This window comes from Pimephales promelas, chromosome 6 (assembly GCF_988280905.1).
Source record: "Pimephales promelas chromosome 6, fPimPro1.hap1.1, whole genome shotgun sequence".
Taxonomy (NCBI): domain Eukaryota; kingdom Metazoa; phylum Chordata; class Actinopteri; order Cypriniformes; family Leuciscidae; genus Pimephales; species Pimephales promelas.
In genome coordinates this window covers 32119280-32141134 of record NC_142774.1, presented here as the reverse complement: position 1 = coordinate 32141134, position 21855 = coordinate 32119280, and the positions used below count along the sequence as shown (strand labels likewise).

The following is a 21855-nucleotide window of genomic DNA, read 5'->3' as shown; positions in this document are numbered from 1 at the left end:
CAAAGACCGGCTGCCACTGGAGCATTTATATGTGTATATTCCACCATCACGTCTGTTATAGAAGATCTTGACAGTGCATTCATTTTAAAAGAGGAACAGAGAACCACGATCAAGGCATTTGTCGATCGTAAAGATTTTTTTGCCATCCTTCCTACGGGATTCAGGCTATCCAATAGAGTGCAGCGGCATTTTTTTTCCTGGTTCGGTTGAAACAAGCCCCATAATCACAACTAGAATCTGAGTATGACGACGTCAGGTTAGGTATCTCTGCAAATCTGAGCACAGTCTGTGACATTATTGACATTATAGACACTTAAGATTTCACAGAAAAGCAATGTGTCTGTCCACACTAAAAGTGAAAATGCTAATTAATGCTACAAAAAAAACATCCACTCAGAAGCAGACATACAGTTGAGCAGAATTTAGAGCCAATTACATTATATGGTGGGCGGGGTTACTCAACAATACATCCAATAAATTTCAACATGATTAAGAAAAGAACTCACATATAAATGGAAGAGGGAACATTTATCACTTGTTTCTTTCTTCTCCCTGCAATCAAATAATCAGTAGAATTTTTCTCCTCTGTTGTCTGAGGGTTGTTAGCAAGACACTCACTGGCTGGTATTACCACCAGAAAGGCTTAGATCGATTCTACAAAATCCTCACTTAAGTGAGTTGCATCAAGATTTCCGCTCACATACATAATGTCATCAAAAAGCTACACAGAGGCTATTTTTGTTCAGAAATACAAACTCCTTAAACCTCTAAAGCTGATCCCAGCTTTATCTGATGATGGTTGAGCTACTCTACTAGCAAACGGACCAATACACAAATAGAATACAGCCTGTGAGAATGAACTATAAACACAAACCAATTCCAACAAATTAGTTGTTCTATTTCCATGCACAGGAATCAGAAATGGAATGAAAGAGAAACCAACGTTATTTTTCCAGGAAAAAAAAAGTGAACTAAATCCCATTCAATTGTTTCACTGAAAACTCAATTTTAACAGTTAATATTGGTAATTGTAATCTGTGAGATTATGTTTAACAAAACCAAATAACTTCAGAATTGCACCAGAGCAAAAAAACAACAACAAAAAACCAACCACACAAACCAACCAACACCACAAGAAAAAAAAAAAAATACAATATTTGTATTCTTCCCCATAGAAGTCCATTAAGAAATCTTAACAGTGATTAAAAGTACCAAAACACTGGCTTTGGCAGAGCAAATTTTGCACTTGATAGACAATAACAGTAAATTTAAATGATAATAGTAAGCATTCCCTTTAGAAAACCATTAAAAAAAGAAAGGCACAATGCAAGACCACATTTATTTAGAATTGTATTGCTAATAATTACTTGCTAAGTAAGACATGATGTTCCTGGATCAACATATTTTGTTGATCCTACCCCTAAACCAAACCCCATAACTGTAGAAGGAAATTATTGGTGACACCAATGTAGAAGCAACTTACCCCAGTTGAAAGCCTAAACTTGACATAAACCACGTTCCCACAGAAAATTTTCCGGCAGACCTGTTGCTGTCTTTCCATGGTGGTCTAAAGTACTGTGAAGATTAAGCATTAGTCTGGTGATGCAAGACTGTGCACAACTTTCCCATTCGGACTGGATTTTGTTCACCGCATATAAGCTTAATAAAGTCCATCTGTCCACTGTTGATTCGAATAGCAAACTCTTACTGCACGCACCACAACATACTTTTAAAAATGGTGGTTGAAAAATGCTGTGTGGAGTCAACCAATCAAAATGCTGTGTGAACTCAACCAATCAGCATGTTCAGCAAGCGTGTCCCACCCCTGAATATTCAAGAACTTTGAAAAAGGACTACCTTACAAGCACCTGGAACCTGGAACTTCATTTAGACCCTGGTCCCTGTAGTCGAAACACATGGGTACCACCCAAAAGTCCATAGTTCCTGGGTTCTTAGTAAACTTGTCCCTCAAATTTGATTGGTTGATTACAATGTTGTTCCAGGATCAACAAAGATGTGAATCCAGGAACATGTTGTACTTAGTGAAATCACGTTCACCACAGACAGACAGATGAGAATGAGAATACTGTACATTAGTAATTAAAATTAAATTCCAAATAGATTCCTCAAGACTTGGTTCAAGAAATGAAACAAATGTAACAGTCAATTAACAGATCATTAAAAATAATAATAAAATGAAAAACAAAATCATTTGTCATCACGCATGAATAAAATCAGCAAACAAACACATTTAACCATGCAACTAGCCATAGACATATACAATAGATGTCACCTTAGGGTTCTAAGCATGCGTCAAAACCGCCGCCATCTTGGAACAGGGGTCTTGTCATAGGAAGTAGCTAGGTAACGCTGCTATCTCTGCCTTTACTTCGAATTAATATATATATTATATATGAATATATATATATCATATTTAAAAATATATATATATATATATATTTTTTTCTTTTTTTCTGGAATAAATGATAAATACATGTCTGACTGTTGGAACGAACCAAAAAAAAAAAAAAAAAAAAAAAACGAGAAAATTACATTCATGATGATTTATGGTGATTTTATTTCCGTTAGACCTTTGTCTACATTGACGCTGATGCATTAAAGTGGAGGGGCTCCTCTGTTCCAAGATGGCGGCTATTGATGCATTCGTTCTAATGAACTACCATAGCCAAGGCGACATCTAGTGTATATATCTATGGCAACTAGCAAGCTGGGAAGAAAGTGAATAATATTAAACCTCAAAACATTTATATATAACACCAATCCAACTCACCTGCTTGTTGGTATACCCATAATGCTCTTCTGTGGTTTTGGCCATGAAAGATCTATAACTCGATGACGCCAACTAATGGCTTGGCATGACCGTGAACGTTTTAAAGCCTTGTTGTTGTATGTATGGGGAGATCTCTTAAAACATTTTTGTTTTGACATAATTGTCAAAAAAAAAACAATAATAAATGAATTAAAAAACAAGGTCAAAACCGTGTTAATAAATCTACAGAAAAAAGGATTCAAATCAATGGTATACGTATGAGAACTGCATTTTCAAAAATGTACATGTACGCTTAATAAACAAGTGAAAAGCCTTGATGTTTAATCTTATTCTCCAATGAAATATATAAAAAAGAAGGATAAACCAATACTGTTGGTGGAGGAAGTCCCACATAATATAGCTGAGGCCAAGGTTTCCTAAGCATTGGGGAACAGCAGCCTTCTCCGTTTGACCTGCCTTCAGCGTACTTTGTTTGTTTCTGTTTGTTAGCACTGAACCGCCTCAGCAAGCAGCGGTTGAGACCGTGATAGCTCACCAAGTCAGGGTCGTGAGGGAGACTGCGAGGGGGGAGAGCAAGGGTGATCAACAGCGCTTCTTATCCACCTTTATTTTCTCGACAAAGCCACTCATCTTCCTGTCACTGCTAGAGAGAGGAGAATGGGGGAGTATGCTGTTGTTTTCTGCTGCTTCCTGCCTTTGCTCTCTCTCTAACGCTCTCCTCCACTATGTCTCTTGCTCGCATCCCCTATTTTAATAGAGAGAGCACACAATAATGCTCTTCTGTAGGAGGGAATTGGAAGACAAGTGTAGGGGGGTTGGGGACACAGAAAGGTTGAAAGAGATCGTTGGGCGTATGGAGAGTGGAAATGAGGCAACTGCTGGAAAGAAAGAAGGAATGCACGATGCAGATGATAACAAAAGAGGGAGGAAGAGATGATGAGAGAGACAGAAAAAGAGCACTGGAGAGAACTGTGGGCTGTAGCTACAAGGGGCCATCGAGCAGATTCTATTTCGAGGCGCTGCTTAAGTTGAGGTCAGTGCTTTCACTGCCAGACCGGAATGGTAATTAGAATGCAGGCGGATCATAGGGGGAATTGTACCGAAGAGCACTCTAATTCATGCTTGCGCTGCCAACCTGCTACCGCACACATGTAGCGGAGGAGGTTCTGCACCAATAAGAGTCAGAGTTGGGGCAAAGTCATCCAATGGGTGTGGTTGGGGGATGCTCTTCTCCAATAAGGGCTTGATTGCTTGATCAAAGGAATTTGAGGTGCCATTAAAACTCAAAAGAGGAGGCGAGTATCAGCAGGGAGACAATCAGTGGGTGAGATGAGATGGACGAGATGGATTCAAAACAGCCAGAAAATACTATTAAATTGTCCATAAAAAATGGAAGGAGAAAAAAAGACAGCATTGTGTGGATGAAGGACAGCTAAAGAAATCCTGTATCTCAGTCAGATGAGAATGGTGAGTTTGATTCCCAACGCAAAAGCTTATTGTGACTGCAGTGTAAAGGGCCATTCCCACAGAACAAGGTTCGATGTTGAAAAACGATGGAAACCAAAAAGGAATATGGCAGTGTTTTTTAACAGAACAGGGAACGTTCCCATAACTTTCACTAAAGTTATGTAAAAGTTATGTAAATGTTAGTAAAAAAAAACTTTCCTGAAATAATGTTTTTTGAACGTTCTTGTAATGTATATAGAGTTCAAATACATTCTCGTAACATTGAGAGAAAAACGTTCTTAGAAAAAAAGTTTAGATGTATTTTTTTTAAATGTATCAATAACGTTTTTTCTTGGTTATTGTGAACGTTAAAGGAACATTCCATTCACTCATTTTGAAAATGTTATTAAAACGTTATTTCTGAACTGTTTTTAAACGTTGAAAACTGGACGTTTTCAATGTCCAGTTATGTTTTTTTTAAATGTATCAAGAACGTTTTTTCTTGGTTATTGTGAACGTTAAAGGAACATTCCATTCACTAATTTTGAAAATGTTATTAAAACGTTGTTCCCATTCGTAGTCACTCCGAGTTACGTCAGGAGTGACGGAGAATGGGGGTTTCGCATTATCCGTCACTCCTGACGTAACGTCTCTGTTTCCTACTCAGGGAACGAGGGTTACATCCATAACCGAGACGTTTCTGAAGTTTTTTAAATGTTGAAAACTGGACTGGACGTAGCAAAACGTTCTGACAACTTATTTTTGTTAGCTGGGATGCTGCGAAAGAAGCTAAACGCAAGTGCAATGGTCAAACATGTCCATATAGTGCATGTTTACGAATCACAATAAAAAGCATCACAGTGGAATAAAAAGTGTTTTGTGTGGACTGCCCCTTAGTTTTTTGATGTAAACATCTTTCACCATTGCGCTCCATCTTGAATTATTACAGTGTCTCATGCATGACACGCCATTGTAAAAAATAAAAAAATAAAAAAATTCTCTTAACCTTGCATTTTATGTGTGTTTGTGCATTTCACTGCTCTACTTTTTTCATTGTTTTTCTATGCAAACATGCACTAGAACATGCACTAGTAAAGAAATACATTTTGCGTAACATATTCTGGACACAAATTCATCTGCTTTTGCTCTGTCAATGAAAACTGTTCAAAATAAGCCACAGCAGAAAGGTTAAACTAATTGGTTGAAGAAACAAGTCAATGTCTCATGTATAAAGAAGGTTTCTTGCCGCCACCTTCTGGTGTAATGATGTAACCTGCAGAGAGATTCGACTCAAAAGTTTTACAGTAAACAAAAAGTTTTACACTTCACCTCCACACTTTGTCATATGTATCTGAACTGCAGCACATTTTACCATTGTCAGAACTCAGAAGTTAAATATCAGCATCTGTTTACCAATGTATCAAGGACGAAGATGCCAGCTTTACTGTTTTATTCATGTTTTGGCATGCTTTTACTTCCAAAACTTAACACATGACACTTGCCTCTGTCTGCCAGATGGATTCATAGAAATATGAAGAATGCAAGCTGCTCACTGAAACCATGCAGTTTCTGTGGAGACAATTATCAATGCAGATTACATTCTATTATAATAAGTTATTCAGCATCAACAAAGGTTCAGTTCTACAAGCTAGTAATATTTATTTCACACCAGCTTTGAATTGTAATAGATTCCACATAAACCATGCCTTAAACCAAAATATTTGATTGCAAGGTCCCTGAAATATGATGATCCACATGCTTGGCAAGTGACTTAAAATTTAAATGCAACACCATATATGTTCCGTATAAAATGCTATTTGTGTAAAAAAAAATTAAAAATGTTAAACTCATTGTGCCAGATCAACACCAACCAAATGCATTAGATGCTGAAGTATTATCTGTATTGATGTTCTTAAGAATCACATGGTCTTGAGATTTCTCCTTTTTCTGATCATTGATCCACAATCTGAAAATTTAGCTCAACAGATAGATCATGCGTTCAGTTCTCAAGGAATGCTCAAGTCGCTTTGAGTTTGAATAAAAGCATCTGCCAGTTACCCAACATACAGTTTAATATAGTTCATATGCCTGGGTTTGCTTAGTGCTTTGAGTTAAAATTACTTTTGAAAGTCTAGTAAACCCTAAGAGACAAACACCTGAGTTGAGATGACACATTTGCCTGTTATGACTAACATCAATCATAAGTCTCTTTTTAATAAACTCTACATATATGAAACTGTGAGTTCACCCAGGTGCTCTTGTCCAGATCATCAAGCATTGATGACAGTCTTGAACCTACTCGAACCCTCCTACTTGAACTGCAAATTGGAATGGGAATAGGAGAAAATAAGAAGAGCAAATTGCAATGCTGAATTACCTACCAGTATATCAAGGCAGCTCTTACAATCTGACCCTGAAAAAGACTTTATATTTGCAGAAAGTTTTAAATGGCCAAGGTGTTAAATGATGACAGTGGCCGGTTTACTTTTCGCAGAGCAGTTCCCGCACATCTGGGACTCTGTGAAGCGCCACCGGGCCTTTGTCCAAATCTCCCAATCAACGTGACCCTGATCCAATGAGTCTGAATGCTGTCTCCCCGGAGGAAGACTTTTCTCAGATGGCTCTCAGCGGTGGCCTTTATCACTCAGACACCAACACATACATGCACCTTGCTGGAGTAGACGATGCTGCTCTTCAGAGACACCAGATGTCTGTGGTCAAGCATTACATGGCAGTGGCAGGGGGTGAATTCTCTTTCCCTTGAGGAAAGACTGCTGAGGTGTGGACTCTCTTTTTCACCAGCTTGATAGTCTGAGGTGACTGTGGGAATCACAGGGCCACAGATTCACAGATTGTCTGCAATGCTTTCAGTGAGGTTATTGGAATGCTTGATGGAATCCTTTTCAGTGAATTACACACAAATTAAATAATAAAACGGCATTTATGTTGAATGCCTTCTAAAACTTAGTCAGAAACGTTTGTCTAAATATGCAGACGCCATTGACAGCTGATGAAAAGAGCAAATATTTTTCTTTTTTTTTTTTTTTTACTTTTCTTTCATAATTCCTTCCAGTTCAGTAAACTACTGGTCCAGATGACTGGAAGCAGAGGATACAGTGTACTTTTTCTTGCAAAAAAGCCAATAAACTATGCATTCAAATTTTATTCTGCTTTAAATTTTAAATAAATGTAAATAAATACATTTTAAATAAATAAATTAGAATTGAGTAATAATTAATCAAATTATTCCTTAAAAGTTAACCATTTAAAATTAGTAAAGTTTACACCAAAAAATGAAACAAAAATATCTGAATAACAGACAGACGTCAAAGATTAATTCTTTAACTCTTTATTTTATATTGCCAACATTGAAGACACCTGAATTTAACAAGCAGAATCACTGAAGGAGAAACCTAAAACAAACACAGATCACCGTAATTGTGACTTAAATTAAGTTTTTTTTGTTTGTTTGTTTGTTTTTTAAGGTTTACACATTTTAAATGATTTACTTTTAAGGAATTAATTAGAATATTTATTACTCAATTCTAATTTGTTAAATTGAATTAATAAAATTGCTTGTAATCTGTTGCCCCCATTTTTTTTGGATTACATAAAGCGCATTCTTTTTTACAGCATTTCCGCGTATGAATTACACGAAAATGCATGATGCGTGTTATAACACGCATAGTTTTTACATGCATATGATACATAGTTCATTTGCGTGTAACACACGCACCCCACACCACTAACTCTACCCAAACATAATACACTCGCACCTCACTCCACACTTAAACCTTCCCTAACCAATGCGTATCATATGCACATAAAAACTCACTTTAACGTATAAATTACATGACAATACATGACAATAAATTACATGAAAATTACATCGACTCTCTTTGGTCTCGGTCTCGACTCGGACTCAACCCTCTATGGTCTCGGCCTCGACTCTGACTCAACTCTCTTTGGTCTCGGTCTCGACTCGGACTCAACCCTCTATGGTCTCGGTCACGACTCTGACTCGACTCTCTTTGGTCTCGGTCTCGACTCGGACTCAACCCTCTATGGTCTCGGTCACGACTCTGACTCGACTCTCTTTGGTCTCGGTCTCGACTCGGACTCAACCCTCTATGGTCTCGGCCTCGACTCTGACTCGACTCTCTTTGGTCTCCGTCTCGACTCGGACTCAACCCTCTATGGTCTCGGTCACGACTCTGACTCGACTCTCTTTGGTCTCGGTCTCGACTCGCACTCAACCCTCTATGGTCTCGGCCTCGACTCTGACTCGACTCTCTTTGGTCTTGGTCTCGACTCGGACTCAACCCTCTATGGTCTCGGCCTCGACTCTGACTCGACTCTCTTTGGTCTTGGTCTCGACTCGGACTCAACCCTCTATGGTCTCGGCCTCGACTCTGACTCGACTCTCTTTGGTCTTGGTCTCGACTCGGACTCAACCCTCTATGGTCTCGGCCTCGACTCTGACTCGACTCTCTTTGGTCTTGGTCTCGACTCGGACTCAACCCTCTATGGTCTCGGTCTCGACTCGGACTCAACCCTCTATGGTCTCGGTCACGACTCTGACTCGACTCTCTTTGGTCCCGGTCTCGACTCGGACTCAACCCTCTATGGTCTCGGCCTCAACTCGGACTCAACCCTTTATGGTCTCGGTCTCAACTCGGACTCAACCCTCTATGGTCTCGGTCTCGACTCGGACTCAACCCTCTATGGTCTCGGTCACGACTCTGACTCGACTCTCTTTGGTCCCGGTCTCGACTCGGACTCAACCCTCTATGGTCTCGGTCTCGACTCGGACTCAACCCTCTATGGTCTCGGCCTCGACTCTGACTCGACTCTCTTTGGTCTCTGCCTCGACTCGGACTCAACCCTCTATGGTCTCGGCCTCGACTCTGACTCGACTCTCTTTGTTCTCAGCCTCGACTCGGACTCAACCCTCTATGGTCTCGGTCTCAACTCGGACTCAACCCTCTATGGTCTCGGTCTCGACTCGGACTCAACCCTCTATGGTCTCGGTCACGACTCTGACTCGACTCTCTTTGGTCCCGGTCTCGACTCGGACTCAACCCTCTATGGTCTCGGCCTCGACTCTGACTCGACTCTCTTTGGTCTCCATCTCGACTGCAACCTCTGTTTTGTTGAGTGACACAATGAACAAATTGTTCATGTAAACACATACTGTGTGTTTCTAGGTCATTCACAATCAAAATGGCTTTGGCTTTGTTTGGAACTATTTCAGTGGGGAAGCAAAAACAGGGGTCAAAGGAACATTTTTCTCTCTCTGAAATATTGCTCAATATTAACTGCTTGTTAAACTGGAAGGAATTTTGAAGGAACTCTAAAGAAAGCAACAGATAATAAATATAGCGATGCAAGTTTGAAGGCTAGATGTTCCAAAACAAGCATGGGTTTTGTATTTCAGTATCCACTATTCTTTTATGCCAAAGTAATACAAACTGCACTCTGCACTGCAATCTGTAAAGACCAGAGATATGCGGACAATCTTTTGCTCTGCCTACAAAAGGAGAAATGCACTACATATATCTACACAGTTATACACAGCGATAGGATTGTATACATCTCGTTTGCAGTCAAAAGATATTAAAATGCACAAGCAGCAGAAATGTAACTGAATTATGTGTAAGCAAACCTACATCCACATTAGAAATGCAAAGACTCTGTTATCATTCCAATAAACCACACTGAACGTCTTACTGAGCTGCAATAACTGTGATAATGACATATTCAGGACATTGGGTGATCCCTAATTGATCATATTGATTTATGGGAATAACATAAACGGCATAAAATATGCTGTAAAATTGCCTAATAATTTAATGTTACGGTTATTGATCAGGCAGTTAGTTTAACTGACCCTGGACTTGTATCCATAAACATACCTGCAAACATAAAATGAATCCTCTACTGTTTCTTTGCACATATAAAATCGACCGATTATGAGTAGGTTGTCTTTTTTTTTCTCCACTGAAAAGCAGATTACAGCACAGAACAAATGGCTTTGACTTGAATCTCTGATAATGACCCAAATAATATAAAAAAAATAAATAAAAATCGAATAAACTTTGTGATTAATCATCTCTAGTGAGCAACATAAAAATGAGTGCACTGGAATTCTCACTGGCAAGTAACAGGGTTTTGTGTTGGGATCCATTGTTCTTTGCTCCTTTGACTTCATGACAAACGAATCAAGCGCCAGGGTTTTGTTAGGGGAACCTTTCATGTACCAGAGAAATCAATGCAAAAGCAGATGAAGAAGAAAAAAGTATTATTTGGAAGGCCAATCTGAAAAAAAAAAACCTGTCGGAAAATCTATTACAAGTCAAAGAACATTGCCATCTTTGTCTGATATCAAAAGACAACGATTTTCGATATTTCAAATTCTAGCTTCAATGAATAGAGAATATGTCCCACTAGCAACCACTTAATTGAACGACTCTTCAGGCTAAACTTAAAAATTCTTCAAAAACATACCATACGTTTTCCAACTGATTATGCTATAAAGAAGGCCGTATTAGTCATTATGGAAATTTACAAAATATATTACAGCATTTTGGACCCAGACCTAAAGATATGCATGATAAAAACCTGTTTGTTTGTTTGTTTTTTTTTAGACTTTCTTTATTTTAGTTCCAATACTGCCATATGTGTAATTTTGCGGGTGTGACATGTCCCCACCACTTTTTGCAAGGGTCGATATTGTCTCCAACACTTTTTAAAATCTCGCTGCACAGATGTACTTAATACAAATGAAACATCTTCAGAGTATTCATTTAGTTTGTTTGTTAAAAAAGAGGTGCTTTGACACTGGAATGTGTTGTTTTTGAAGTCATGCTAAGTGTTCGTTGCCATTGTTATCAGTGGCGTAAGGCAACCGTATTCTCTTGTTGCTCGGCCACAGTCTTGTGAAAGATGAGAGCTTCAATCTCGCTTAACAGCGTTGTGGAGACTTCGTTCGATGAAATCACACAAAAAAGTCCACACAAACGCGTCCCTTGCTCTTGATAAACAATCACTGATGAACATCTTTGGTTTTAATGAGAAAAAAGAACTGTATAAAGGTGGATTAGAACCCAGAACCTGACACACTTAAAGGGATACTCCACCCAAAAATGAAAATTTGGTCATAACTTACTCACTTTCAAGTTGTTGCAAACCTGTACACAAAGGAAGATATTTTGAAGAATTATTGGAACGTTGGCACCATTGACTTCCATAATATTTTTTTTTTTCTACTATGAAAGTCAATGGTGCCAAATAACCGTTTGGTTCCAATCGTTCTTCAAAAAAAATCTTCCTTGGTGTTCAGCAGAAGAAAGAAACCATTATATGACTGACAGACAAGAACGGATTGACAACGGTTTTGAAAATGTGGAAACAAAGACACCTACATCTTTGATAGCCTCGAGGTAAGCTAAAACATATCAAAAATTAATTTCAAAGTGAACTATCCCTTTAATAGCTGATCTATGTATTTCTTCATGTGAAGAATCTCGGGACTAACATTATATTGTATTAGAGTAGATGTAAGGATAAAACTATCACATTAAACAAGAGTTATATAAACAAAGTTACGCCACTGGGTGCCTTACAAATTACCTGAAAAATTTACATGAATTAAACTAAAAAAACAGATAAATACAGAAGTCTTCTAAAGCTTTCTTGCTTTTTTGAAGAATATAAGCTTTTCTTTTTTTCAAAGAAACGATGCATCATTGCCTCATCAAAACCATTTCCAATTCTGGAACCAGAACCAAAAAAAAAAAGTATCACTGAAACCAACTAAGTAAAAAGGGCAATTTCAAAAAGCAGTAAAACACATCTTAACAAGATAACTGTCAGAAGTAGTTTATTTTTCTGTCCTTGATTCGTCTTACAGAACTGCCTACAGGAGATTCTCTGTCTGAGAAGAAATCCGATCTGAATGTCTGTTTTATGTAGCTGTTTTGTTTAGAAAATGGCGTTCTCTTTGTGCCCGGTCTCCACTCTGCAGGAGAAGCGCTAGATCTCTTTGTTGTTTGTCATTGTTGCATGGGTGAGTTTGCTTGCTTGTTTGTCTTTTGTTTTTATTTTGATTTCTCAAAAACATAATAGAATTGGGAACATCAAGGCTTTTCAAGGCGAATAAAATAATCTTAAGCCGGACATTAGTCGTGGAAGAGAAGCCGAGGCAGGCTGCCTTACCACAGAGATCAAAAAGATACATCAAACGGCCAAAGAAAAAAAAAAGGAACTTCTGAAGCCCCAAATATCAGATAGCACCGCAACAAATGCCACACAAAACAACTCTGCAAGCCTGCCATACCTGGGACGAGAAGGAGGCCTAAACAACAAAGTTTCTTTTAAGCCAGCTGTTTGATATAACACCAAAGGACAATGGATCTTTTGACAGTCTATTCGAACTATAACAGAAGTCAACCAAAAGAAAGACAAGAAAAATAACTAGCCTATATCTCAAAAACAGTGGTTAATTACCTTCTCCTTCAGATACTTCAGCATAATCATGTCTTGCTCTCTTAGCTATTGCCATGGTTACTGTCAGCCAAAGCTAGAATGTGAGAGACCCAAACTCCAGAAACATTACAGAGGAGGAACACAGACTCTGACAGAGAGAGAAATCCTTTTAGTTGGCTGCATCCACAGGTTAGTAACAAGAGCACTTGGGAGATACTCTGACTAATAAAATATCTAGCTCACAGGTTTGCCGTGATTACTGACTATTCCAAAGAACAATGATACATTCATCAAGGTGAATTCCTTTCAGGAACAATACTTGAGTGAGAGAGTCATGATGAATCAAAATGAGTGAGTCATTAAATCATTAACCTAACCAATTTGTTCAAAAACACTCGACTAGGGCTGAAATCACATACTTCCCTACTTTATAGTCTAGGTGAAAAACAGTATGAAGTACAGTACTGTGCAAAAGTCTTAGAAATGTTAGTATTTTCACCGCCCAAAAAAGTAGTAGGGTGTCATATAGTGACGCTTTTGACATTTCGTCTAAATCCAACGCACATGGCACCCTTTTGCGTCAATATAACATGCACAGAGCTTTTTTCGGTTATGGGTAGGTTTAGGTCTGGGGTAGTGTTAGGGTTACACCACTAGGAGGCGCCCATCTGCATCTCATATTGACGCTAAAGGGTGCCATGTGCGTCGGATATAGACGAAATGTCAAAAGCGCCAGCATATGACGCCTTGGGATGAGACCTGGCTGGAAATATCAGTTCACATTTGCAAACGCTCTTTTTGCCATTAATTGTAATAATCAATTAAGATTTTTGTAGGCACAAGGAGTCTGATAACAGTTAGTATGCTCCACACGGAGATCTGATTTCACCATCATCCAGAAGAACTGTGCAACTGCAGATGCTTACTGCAGTTACAATAAAGGTTTTAGGCACTTGTGTAAAAATGCTGTAATTGCTGATTAAAATGCTGATGCTTTCAAAAATAATGTCAGTAATAGATTTTATATGTCAATTAACTTCTATTAAACTAAATTAAATATGCACACGATGGACATTTTACTATCCCATGTTGATCATTAAAATTTCAGGCATGCTGACAATTCCAAAGATCATTGATAAAATAAAATAAATCTGTAGTTCATGATAAACATAGTTCCAAACCAAATTAAAACAAAATAGTGAGGAAAATTAAGATTTTACCATACCAAGTATTTCAAGTAGCAAACTCCAGTTGCTAAATAAACAGAATATTTCATACAATATTTCAAACAGCTTGTAGTGAGGTCGAGAGTGGTATCATGACTGATAAATCCACACGTACAGTATTTCCCAAATTAGATTGCCATCCCACAACCATTTGCACTGTAATAATGGCAGCACGGTTTTAACAAGGAAATGTTGAGATGAGAGTTATGGTAATGAAGAGTCATGGCAGAGTTTCGGAAATGTAAACATCTCACAGCTCTCTGAGGAACCATGTGTGAATTTACAGCAGATGAATGCAGCAACAGTCCATGTGTAATGACTGTGTGTAAAAGTGAGTGAATTTGGCACGCTGAGCATGCTAGTGGCCTCGATGAGATAATTGCATCGGCTTATTAACTCCTCTTGTCCGATTGTAGGACTAAATCTCAGGCTTTCACTCAATTTTTTTACACTTGCTCCTTGAAAAAACAACCTAGGATGAGGTCGCTAACACCAGTAAAGGCAGAATCTACAGTATGCATTTCTTTTTTGTAGATGCCGGCAATCTTGTGATCACATCTTCAGTTTTGGATTGATCAGTTTTGATGGATGATGCTTTCGATACTGATGCTGTATTAAGAAGATCGGTCCTAAAAATATAAATATGATTTACATAAAAATAAAAAAAAAATAAAAATAAAAAATCCTGTGTTTATTTTTAACTATTTTTTGCTTCTTTTTTTTTTATATAGATCCCGTGTATTATAGAGATGTAAAATATAGAAATATAGAGTATTTTTAACTATAGTAATTTTACAATGTATTTAGCAAGAAAATAAATGTGTATTATAGACGTAAATAAGTTTAAAAAAATAACTAAATATATCTGTAGAATAAAAACTATTTCTTTATTTACTAATTTTGTTAATTGAGACATTTATTGTAAAATGACTCTCTGTGGTCACAAATAATCAGGATGTCTTTCGAAAGAGTAGGGGTGTAAATTTGGGGGCCAAATTTGCCCAGTGGCCTCTGTCCATCATAGCCTCCTGATCATCCCATTTATATATATATATATATATATATATATATATATATATATATATATATATATATGTATGTATATATATAAATGCATGTATTTAAGAAAAAAAAAATATTTATATATTAAACATTGATATTTATATATAATATAGACTATATAAATAAATCTATATACAGTATATACATGAAAATATTTCTTAAATATATACAAGCATGTGTGTATATATGAAATAATTATACACAGTGCACCCACATATATTACGTAAACACAAACTTTTATTTTGGAAGCGATTAATCACAATTAATCGTTTGACAGCCCTAATATATATATATATATATATATATATATAACGTTGGTAGAAGTTTGTGTTCTGTAATTGATGTTAATGATAAATGATGAACAAAAAAGCAGAAATCTAATTATTTTCATTTTATTAATTATTTACAAATTAAACATTAAGAATTTTGGCTTTTAAATACAATGTTAAACAGTTTCAATAAACAATTGTCTCTACTTTTATGGAAAAAAATAAATAAAAAAAATCCAAACATAATATAAGCTCTGTGACTCGACTGATAGATCCATTTGATATTTTGAAAAGTACAACGTATGAATGGTCTATTAAGCGAGGAGAAACCAAAGAAGAGCCGAGAGAATTTTCTTTCTGAATGTTCAGGTTAATTGCATTGGCACCCTGCATTTCCAAACGTATCTTTGTCATTCCCTTAGTTAATTATTTGAAGTAGAAATGACCGAAGACCAATGGTAATAGTGTATGCTCTCCAAAGGGGTCAAGGCAGATGTAGAGTCAAAAAAGCAGAGCGAGACAGATGAGGAGGGGTCACAGAGTTTCAAAGCTGAGAAAGCGAGAGGTGGAGAGATGGCGAGTTAGAGGTAAGAGAATGAGAAATATAATTGAATTGAAGTTTCAAATAAATGACAGCGATGGAGGGATGGAAAGAAGAGTTTAGCCCCTGGTATCTTCCGTCTCTCTGTAATGCTGCTGTTTTTTTAACGGCAGGCGTATGGCCCATCTCACCTTGCCACTCGCTTCATTTGGCTCATGATGTGGCCCATCAGCCTAGAACCCAGAGTGGGCATTTCTCTCTCTTTCTCTTCCCTCTCACTTCCCAGCCTTTTCCGTGACCATTCAAAGCTGCTATTATCTTGTAACTGCCCAGCTGAAGCCTCTCAGTGCGAGATCATTGCAACAGAACTGTTCCTCTCCTATCCCCTTCACTGTCTTTTTTTTTATGTAACATGATGACTTTTCTCATGTTTGAATGTTTATCTGCAATAAAACTTTATATACGGTGCACTTTCAGATATAAATCTTTGCAGGATGTTTTCATTCCCTTAGAGCTATATTCCACACCATATGAACAGTCATTTTCAAAAATCCATGATAGGGGCTCTTTAAACTAAATAGGTAAACTTGCTAAAGCCGCTGTTTCTCACAATGGTAATTGGAGTGTATTGTTGAGAGGGTCAGTCTGTGAAACCATCCAATCAGATTCAACAGAAACTTGCACAAAATACAGGATGGATTTCAAGTCTTAGACACAAGTTGGGTTTAAAATCATGGATGCTTACACATTATGCATATATCTTTCTCAAACAAACAATCCACTCCGCCAAACGTGATTTGGTTACCATGGCCACCTAATGGTAAAACAATGCTTGCAATTAGCAGAGCTATTCTGATATTGCAGTTGTAATTAATGTGTGCAGTAATAGATTAAGGTCAGTGATTTGTGGTGTAAATTAAACCACAATTAAAGCAGAGTTCATTTTCTCCTTTGTAATACCAGGAAACATGCTAAATCGAAATTACTTTGAAAAACAATAGATTTGAATGGCTTTAACATCCGAACCATGAATCTCTAGCCGTTCACGTTTTGAACAACCCGACCAGTGAAACAGCACTGCGTTTCCTTCCTTGGTGATGTTAACCTTTTCTTAACATCACCTGTTCAGATGATACATTGAAGTGCCTCCTTTCTTTCCTGCTACACACTCTAGGGGAAATGTTCAACACAACTCTTTTATTCCTCTCATCCTTCAGCTTTAATATGTATTAATTATTTGATACTGCAGTTACTGAGAGTTGTGTTGTAATCGGACTGCCCTTTCCCACTTGGCAGAGTTAATTAAGTGTAAAATGGATGGAGGTGGGAGGGACGGGAGGGACGGGGGGCGATGGGAACGAAAGCTTGGCAAGGACCTTGATACTCAAAGCTCTAGTGAAAGGATCAGGACACCGATGGGGCCTTCAACTGCCACTCAAACTCGGACCAGCACAGCAAACCTAAGCGAAGATGGATTACGGCCATTTGTGATGCTATTAGTGCTATTGAATGGGTCTGTTGCTCACCGCAGCTTTTACTGGCTGGTCCAGGATCAGCATGCGTGCTGAGTGCTGACATTGTAGACCAAAGCAAACTGTCCTTTTTCTTGGTTTCCAAATAAGAATGACTCGGCCTCCACATTTGAGTGGTTTTTAATGAAAAATCAGTGCATGTTTTGTAATGCGCAAATAAGATGACCAAAAGTTAGGGTTAGGGAAAAAGAGAAAAAAAAACTGATTTCATTGTATCTGACAGTTCAGAGCAGAGTTGAAGTCAAGTCAAGTCACCTTTATTTATTTATATGTAAAAATATAATACAGATTTCCAAAGCAAAGATAACAGGAAAACGATGCAACAAAGTTTGTTTCTTGAAGAAAATATCATTATAGTCCAGTTTAAGTAAGTTCAATGATGGTCCATTTTTGTTTTTTCGATTTTTTTAACCCTACAACAAGTCAATGGGGTCCAAAACAAGCTCTAAAAACTCAACCCCAAAACCCAACTGAATTTCATTGTATAACTAAAAAAAAAAAAAAAATATCATCTCTAAAGAAAGGGTCGTTTTTGGTTGGCCTACACCTTTAAAACTTATAAAGTCAAGTTCTGCACACTTATTAATGTATTTATTACTTGTGTTTTAAATCTCATCCAAGTTTGCGGACCAACCCAAACATTTTTTTTTTCAGTCCCTCTGAAGGAACTTTCACAGAGGTGGTAAAGGATTGGCAGTAAATTGAAATGACACTCCTAGAGATTAAGAAAGGCATTTCATCAGCGTCTGAATTCATGGGACACATACGCCTCCAGATAAGAGGCGAACCAGAGATGCCAGTTTAATTAAAACTGTATCGCTGAACAACCCAGTTAAGGACAGAATACTGTTTGCCTCATCACCACTGTTTTTAATGACTCCTCTTGTCCTGTTGTCTAATGAAAAGGGCCATGGTGATGCTTCAAAGTTCATATAATATGTTTACATGTTATCATAATTCATTAGAAATGTAATAACAAGATGAATGTGCAATTACAAACAGCTCCACAAACCAATTACATATCAAGTACATGTTGTTCATTAGAAGCACCCTGCTTAATTAATTAGAAATAATTACATGAACAATAACGTAAGTGTGACGCTCTACAGAAGAGTCTCTGTTATACGAAGCCCTTAAACGCAATTCACAAAATGCTGATTCAATAGATGCAACACATCATAAATGCTGCTCAAAAATAATTTCCATTAAAAAATCCATCCTAAAATAATAGTAAAAAAAAATAACCCTGATAAATTGACAGCTATACTGTACTGAACCTAGTCGAGCAATTGCTCTGGTGTGAGCTGTGCTCTGCATATTTCCCTTTTATAATAGTGTTTCCCTGCGGTATAGTTCTAAATTAACTTAAAAGTAAAGGCACATAACACTGGATCATAGTCTTGATATAAGAACATTTATGTGAGGCTTGAGTGTAGGAATAGTGCTTTTGAGAACCGCTCATTTAATGAATAAAGACATTTGCCTGGTTTAAACATCGATCCTTTGAAATCACAAAGATCAAACCGAATACAATACAGAAATCAAGAGAATTGGAGGGAAGCAAATCTCCCGGCAACAGATGCCAATCGAATGTAAACACACTTGCCAGATTCAGTACATGTTGGCAATCTCTTCCCCTCTCCTTTCCAGACAGACAGAGAGAGAGAGAGAGAGAGAGAGATACTGTAAGATAACACTAAGATCACCATTCACTGTAAACAACAACAAGACATGTTTTAATGGAAGTGTATAAGATTTCTACAGTAAAAACCTGTTTGCATTTTCAGCTTTGCATTTGGTAAAATGACATTTTCTAGGCTAAACATGTTATTTTACTGTAAACAGTTTTAAATATTTTTACAAGCGAAACGTATTAATGATCTTAAAATTACCTTATAAAAACACATACAAGGCAATATCCATTCTTGAAGAGTATAACATAAACTCAATTTTGTTTTTTTATAAATACAGGTTTACTGTAATTATATTTTCATTGATGGAGACAACCCTGACAAACCAGCACATTTGTTTATATTTAATTTAAAATGTTCATTTTATTATTATTATTTTTATCGGTTATTAACTGAATTGTTGTCGCATAGTGTCATTCGCATTATCCTGATAGTTTTTTGTGTTCTGTATAAGTTATTGACCACAGTTGCAAGAGAGAGACCAACTTCCATTGAGCTACATGTGTTCCGACGAGAACACCTTACAGAAACAAATAGACTTCATAGCTCAAATAGGTTAAAAAGGCAATGTAAAATATCCACCTATCATGTTTGTAACAATATCGCCGTAATGTCATTTGGTAAGCTTCTGGCAACCACAGTTGCTACCCTAAATGTACCATTTTACAGTGCAGTGCCGTCAAACCCGGCCACACAAATCTCCCATCCAGCTGTTCCCCAGTGTGATCTGTGGAGCTGTCCAGTGCCAGAGGTGCTGAAACACACACTCCCTCACCGGGACTCTTTTTTCCCCCCCTTTTGTGAAAAACGCATGAACATAAGCATTGAATTGAGCAATTGAGCAATACGATAAGAATCCTCGCGAGTTAAAAAGTTGTTTTCAAAAATACCACTGCATATGGATAAATGAGGATGCACGCGATGGAAATGCCTGGAGTGGGAAGGATATCGAGGGAGGGGTTGAACGGGGGAAAGACTCGTTTTTGCTGAAACCCATAGTGCATATAAGATTTGTTAGCTAAATATCCGAACTATCTGTGAAATGACATATGATCGCTATGCTTCAGAAGCAGCCCCAGACATCGGCACCTATGCCTTTAATGGCCGCAACTTGAACGAGGGTTATTGAAATGCACCCCACGCACAAAACCCAGCACCGCACTGAGCCCCAAACACACACTACACGCTGCAAACAGCAGCAACACGTCACATCAGCAACTCACCTTCAGTGCCTCGATGTCCAGCGATGCCGAACGCTCCATATCGAAAGATAAAGTATAGCACAAAAGTTGTATATCTAGCCTTGTAGTTCCCCAGCGAAAGCCAGCCCAGTTCTCCGAGCCGCGGCGGATTCCCTCAGTCTCATTCCCGCTGATCACGACTCCAGCGACAGCCTCAACTATTCAATAGCTAACTAGTCAGTCAGAGTGTCCCAACAGCAGTAACGTGACATAAACAGACTTGCGTGTCGCTCTCCGTTTTCCTCTCCGAAGGCAAAAGTGTTTCCGTCAGTAAGAGAGCGTGTTGTCATTGAGAGCGTTGAGCGCGAGACTGGCACGTTTGCAGCAACCCCGGTTGATCAGTATATCAAATCATCCTTTTGCGGTATATATCGAGGATATCGGTTCGATCCGAGCAGGCGGATGAGAAGGAGGCTGTCAGCTCCCTGGTGTGAGCCGACTGATTGATTGATTGATTGATTGATTGATTGGTTGGTTGACTGATTGGCTGAATGATCGTTTGATTGGACAGGGCGCACTCCGCTGCTGCCCTACTTGGTGATCTCCAGAAACCTCCCGTGTCCAAACGCGCTCCTCCAGCCGAGTCCCGGTGCTCTGAGTACGGACTCTGTGTCTGGGAGAGCGAGTCTGAGGAGAGAGAGAGAGAGAGAGAGAGAGAGAGAGAGAGAGAGAGAGAGAGAGAGAGAGAGAGAGGGAGGGAGGGATGGAGGGAGGGATGGAGGGATGGAGGGAAGAAAAAAAGGGAGAAGATCTTCCTCGAGTGGATTGTGAGTGAATTTTTCTGTCTTTGGCTCCGTGATGACTATCCAGACCAGGTGACTTTAACAGTCCCTTAGACTTCTGCGTGGAGAAACGAGCCGGTTCTTTTCATCACTCAAAAAACAAACTGTCCTGCTATAGTTATTCTCCTGGGTCCTAGAGTCAAGAGAGAGAAAGAGAGCGAAAGCGAAAGCGAGATAGAATCGCAATGCTTTTTAAGTTTTAATTCTCATGCGTGTGTGTTGCATCTCAAGTGCACACTGTTGATATTTCCTCTTTAAAAATTCCCAAAGTGAACATTTCAATGCAGAACATTCTAAAAGTGTTAGTAATTAAAGACTGTAAAATTTAACTGTATTTAAGTAATGCATTGCCACATCGTTGTATGGAGAATTTTATATTTAAATTGCAAGGTTTTTTATTCTAAAAATGTGTTGGTAAAAGGACTGTTGGTAAAGATGTTTTGGCACTGGACAAATGAAGGTTCAAAAAAGGTGTTTTTATTTATTTATTTATTTATTTATTTATTAGTGAACCATTTTGGGTTATTACCAGGACCTTTCAGTGCCAGTTAAAATATACACTGTTTTACTTGTGTCGAACATTTGAATAATCTAAAGTAGGCTCCCTTAGCATTTGTTTAATGGAAAGGTTCAATGGATGTTGGAAACCATGGTGTAGTAGCCTATGTGCACTGTAAAAAAAACAAAAAAAAACCCCGCAATTTTTACTGTAAAAAAATGGCAGCTATGGTTGCCAGAACTTTACCGTTAAAAATACGGTAGGAACAGTAATGGTTTTACAGACTTA

At 38.0% G+C, this 21855-nt stretch overlaps 1 protein-coding gene across 2 annotated transcripts in view; it reads right to left on the bottom strand.

Annotated features, from left to right (window-relative positions):
• sgcz (sarcoglycan zeta) overlaps nucleotides 1-21117 on the bottom strand; it is a 289415-nt gene extending 268298 nt beyond the window's left edge. Inside the window, exon 1 of one of the 2 annotated variants that reach the window (XM_089132423.1) lies at nucleotides 20269-21117. In XM_089132423.1, the coding sequence (XP_088988549.1) occupies nucleotides 20269-20307 (39 nt within the window). In that variant the 5' untranslated portion in view covers nucleotides 20308-21117. Of the gene's footprint in view, nucleotides 1-1483; nucleotides 1715-20268 lie in introns of those variants that run through there. The other variant, XM_089132422.1, reaches the window with a different exon arrangement.
• Nucleotides 21118-21855: the final 738 nt, after the last annotated feature.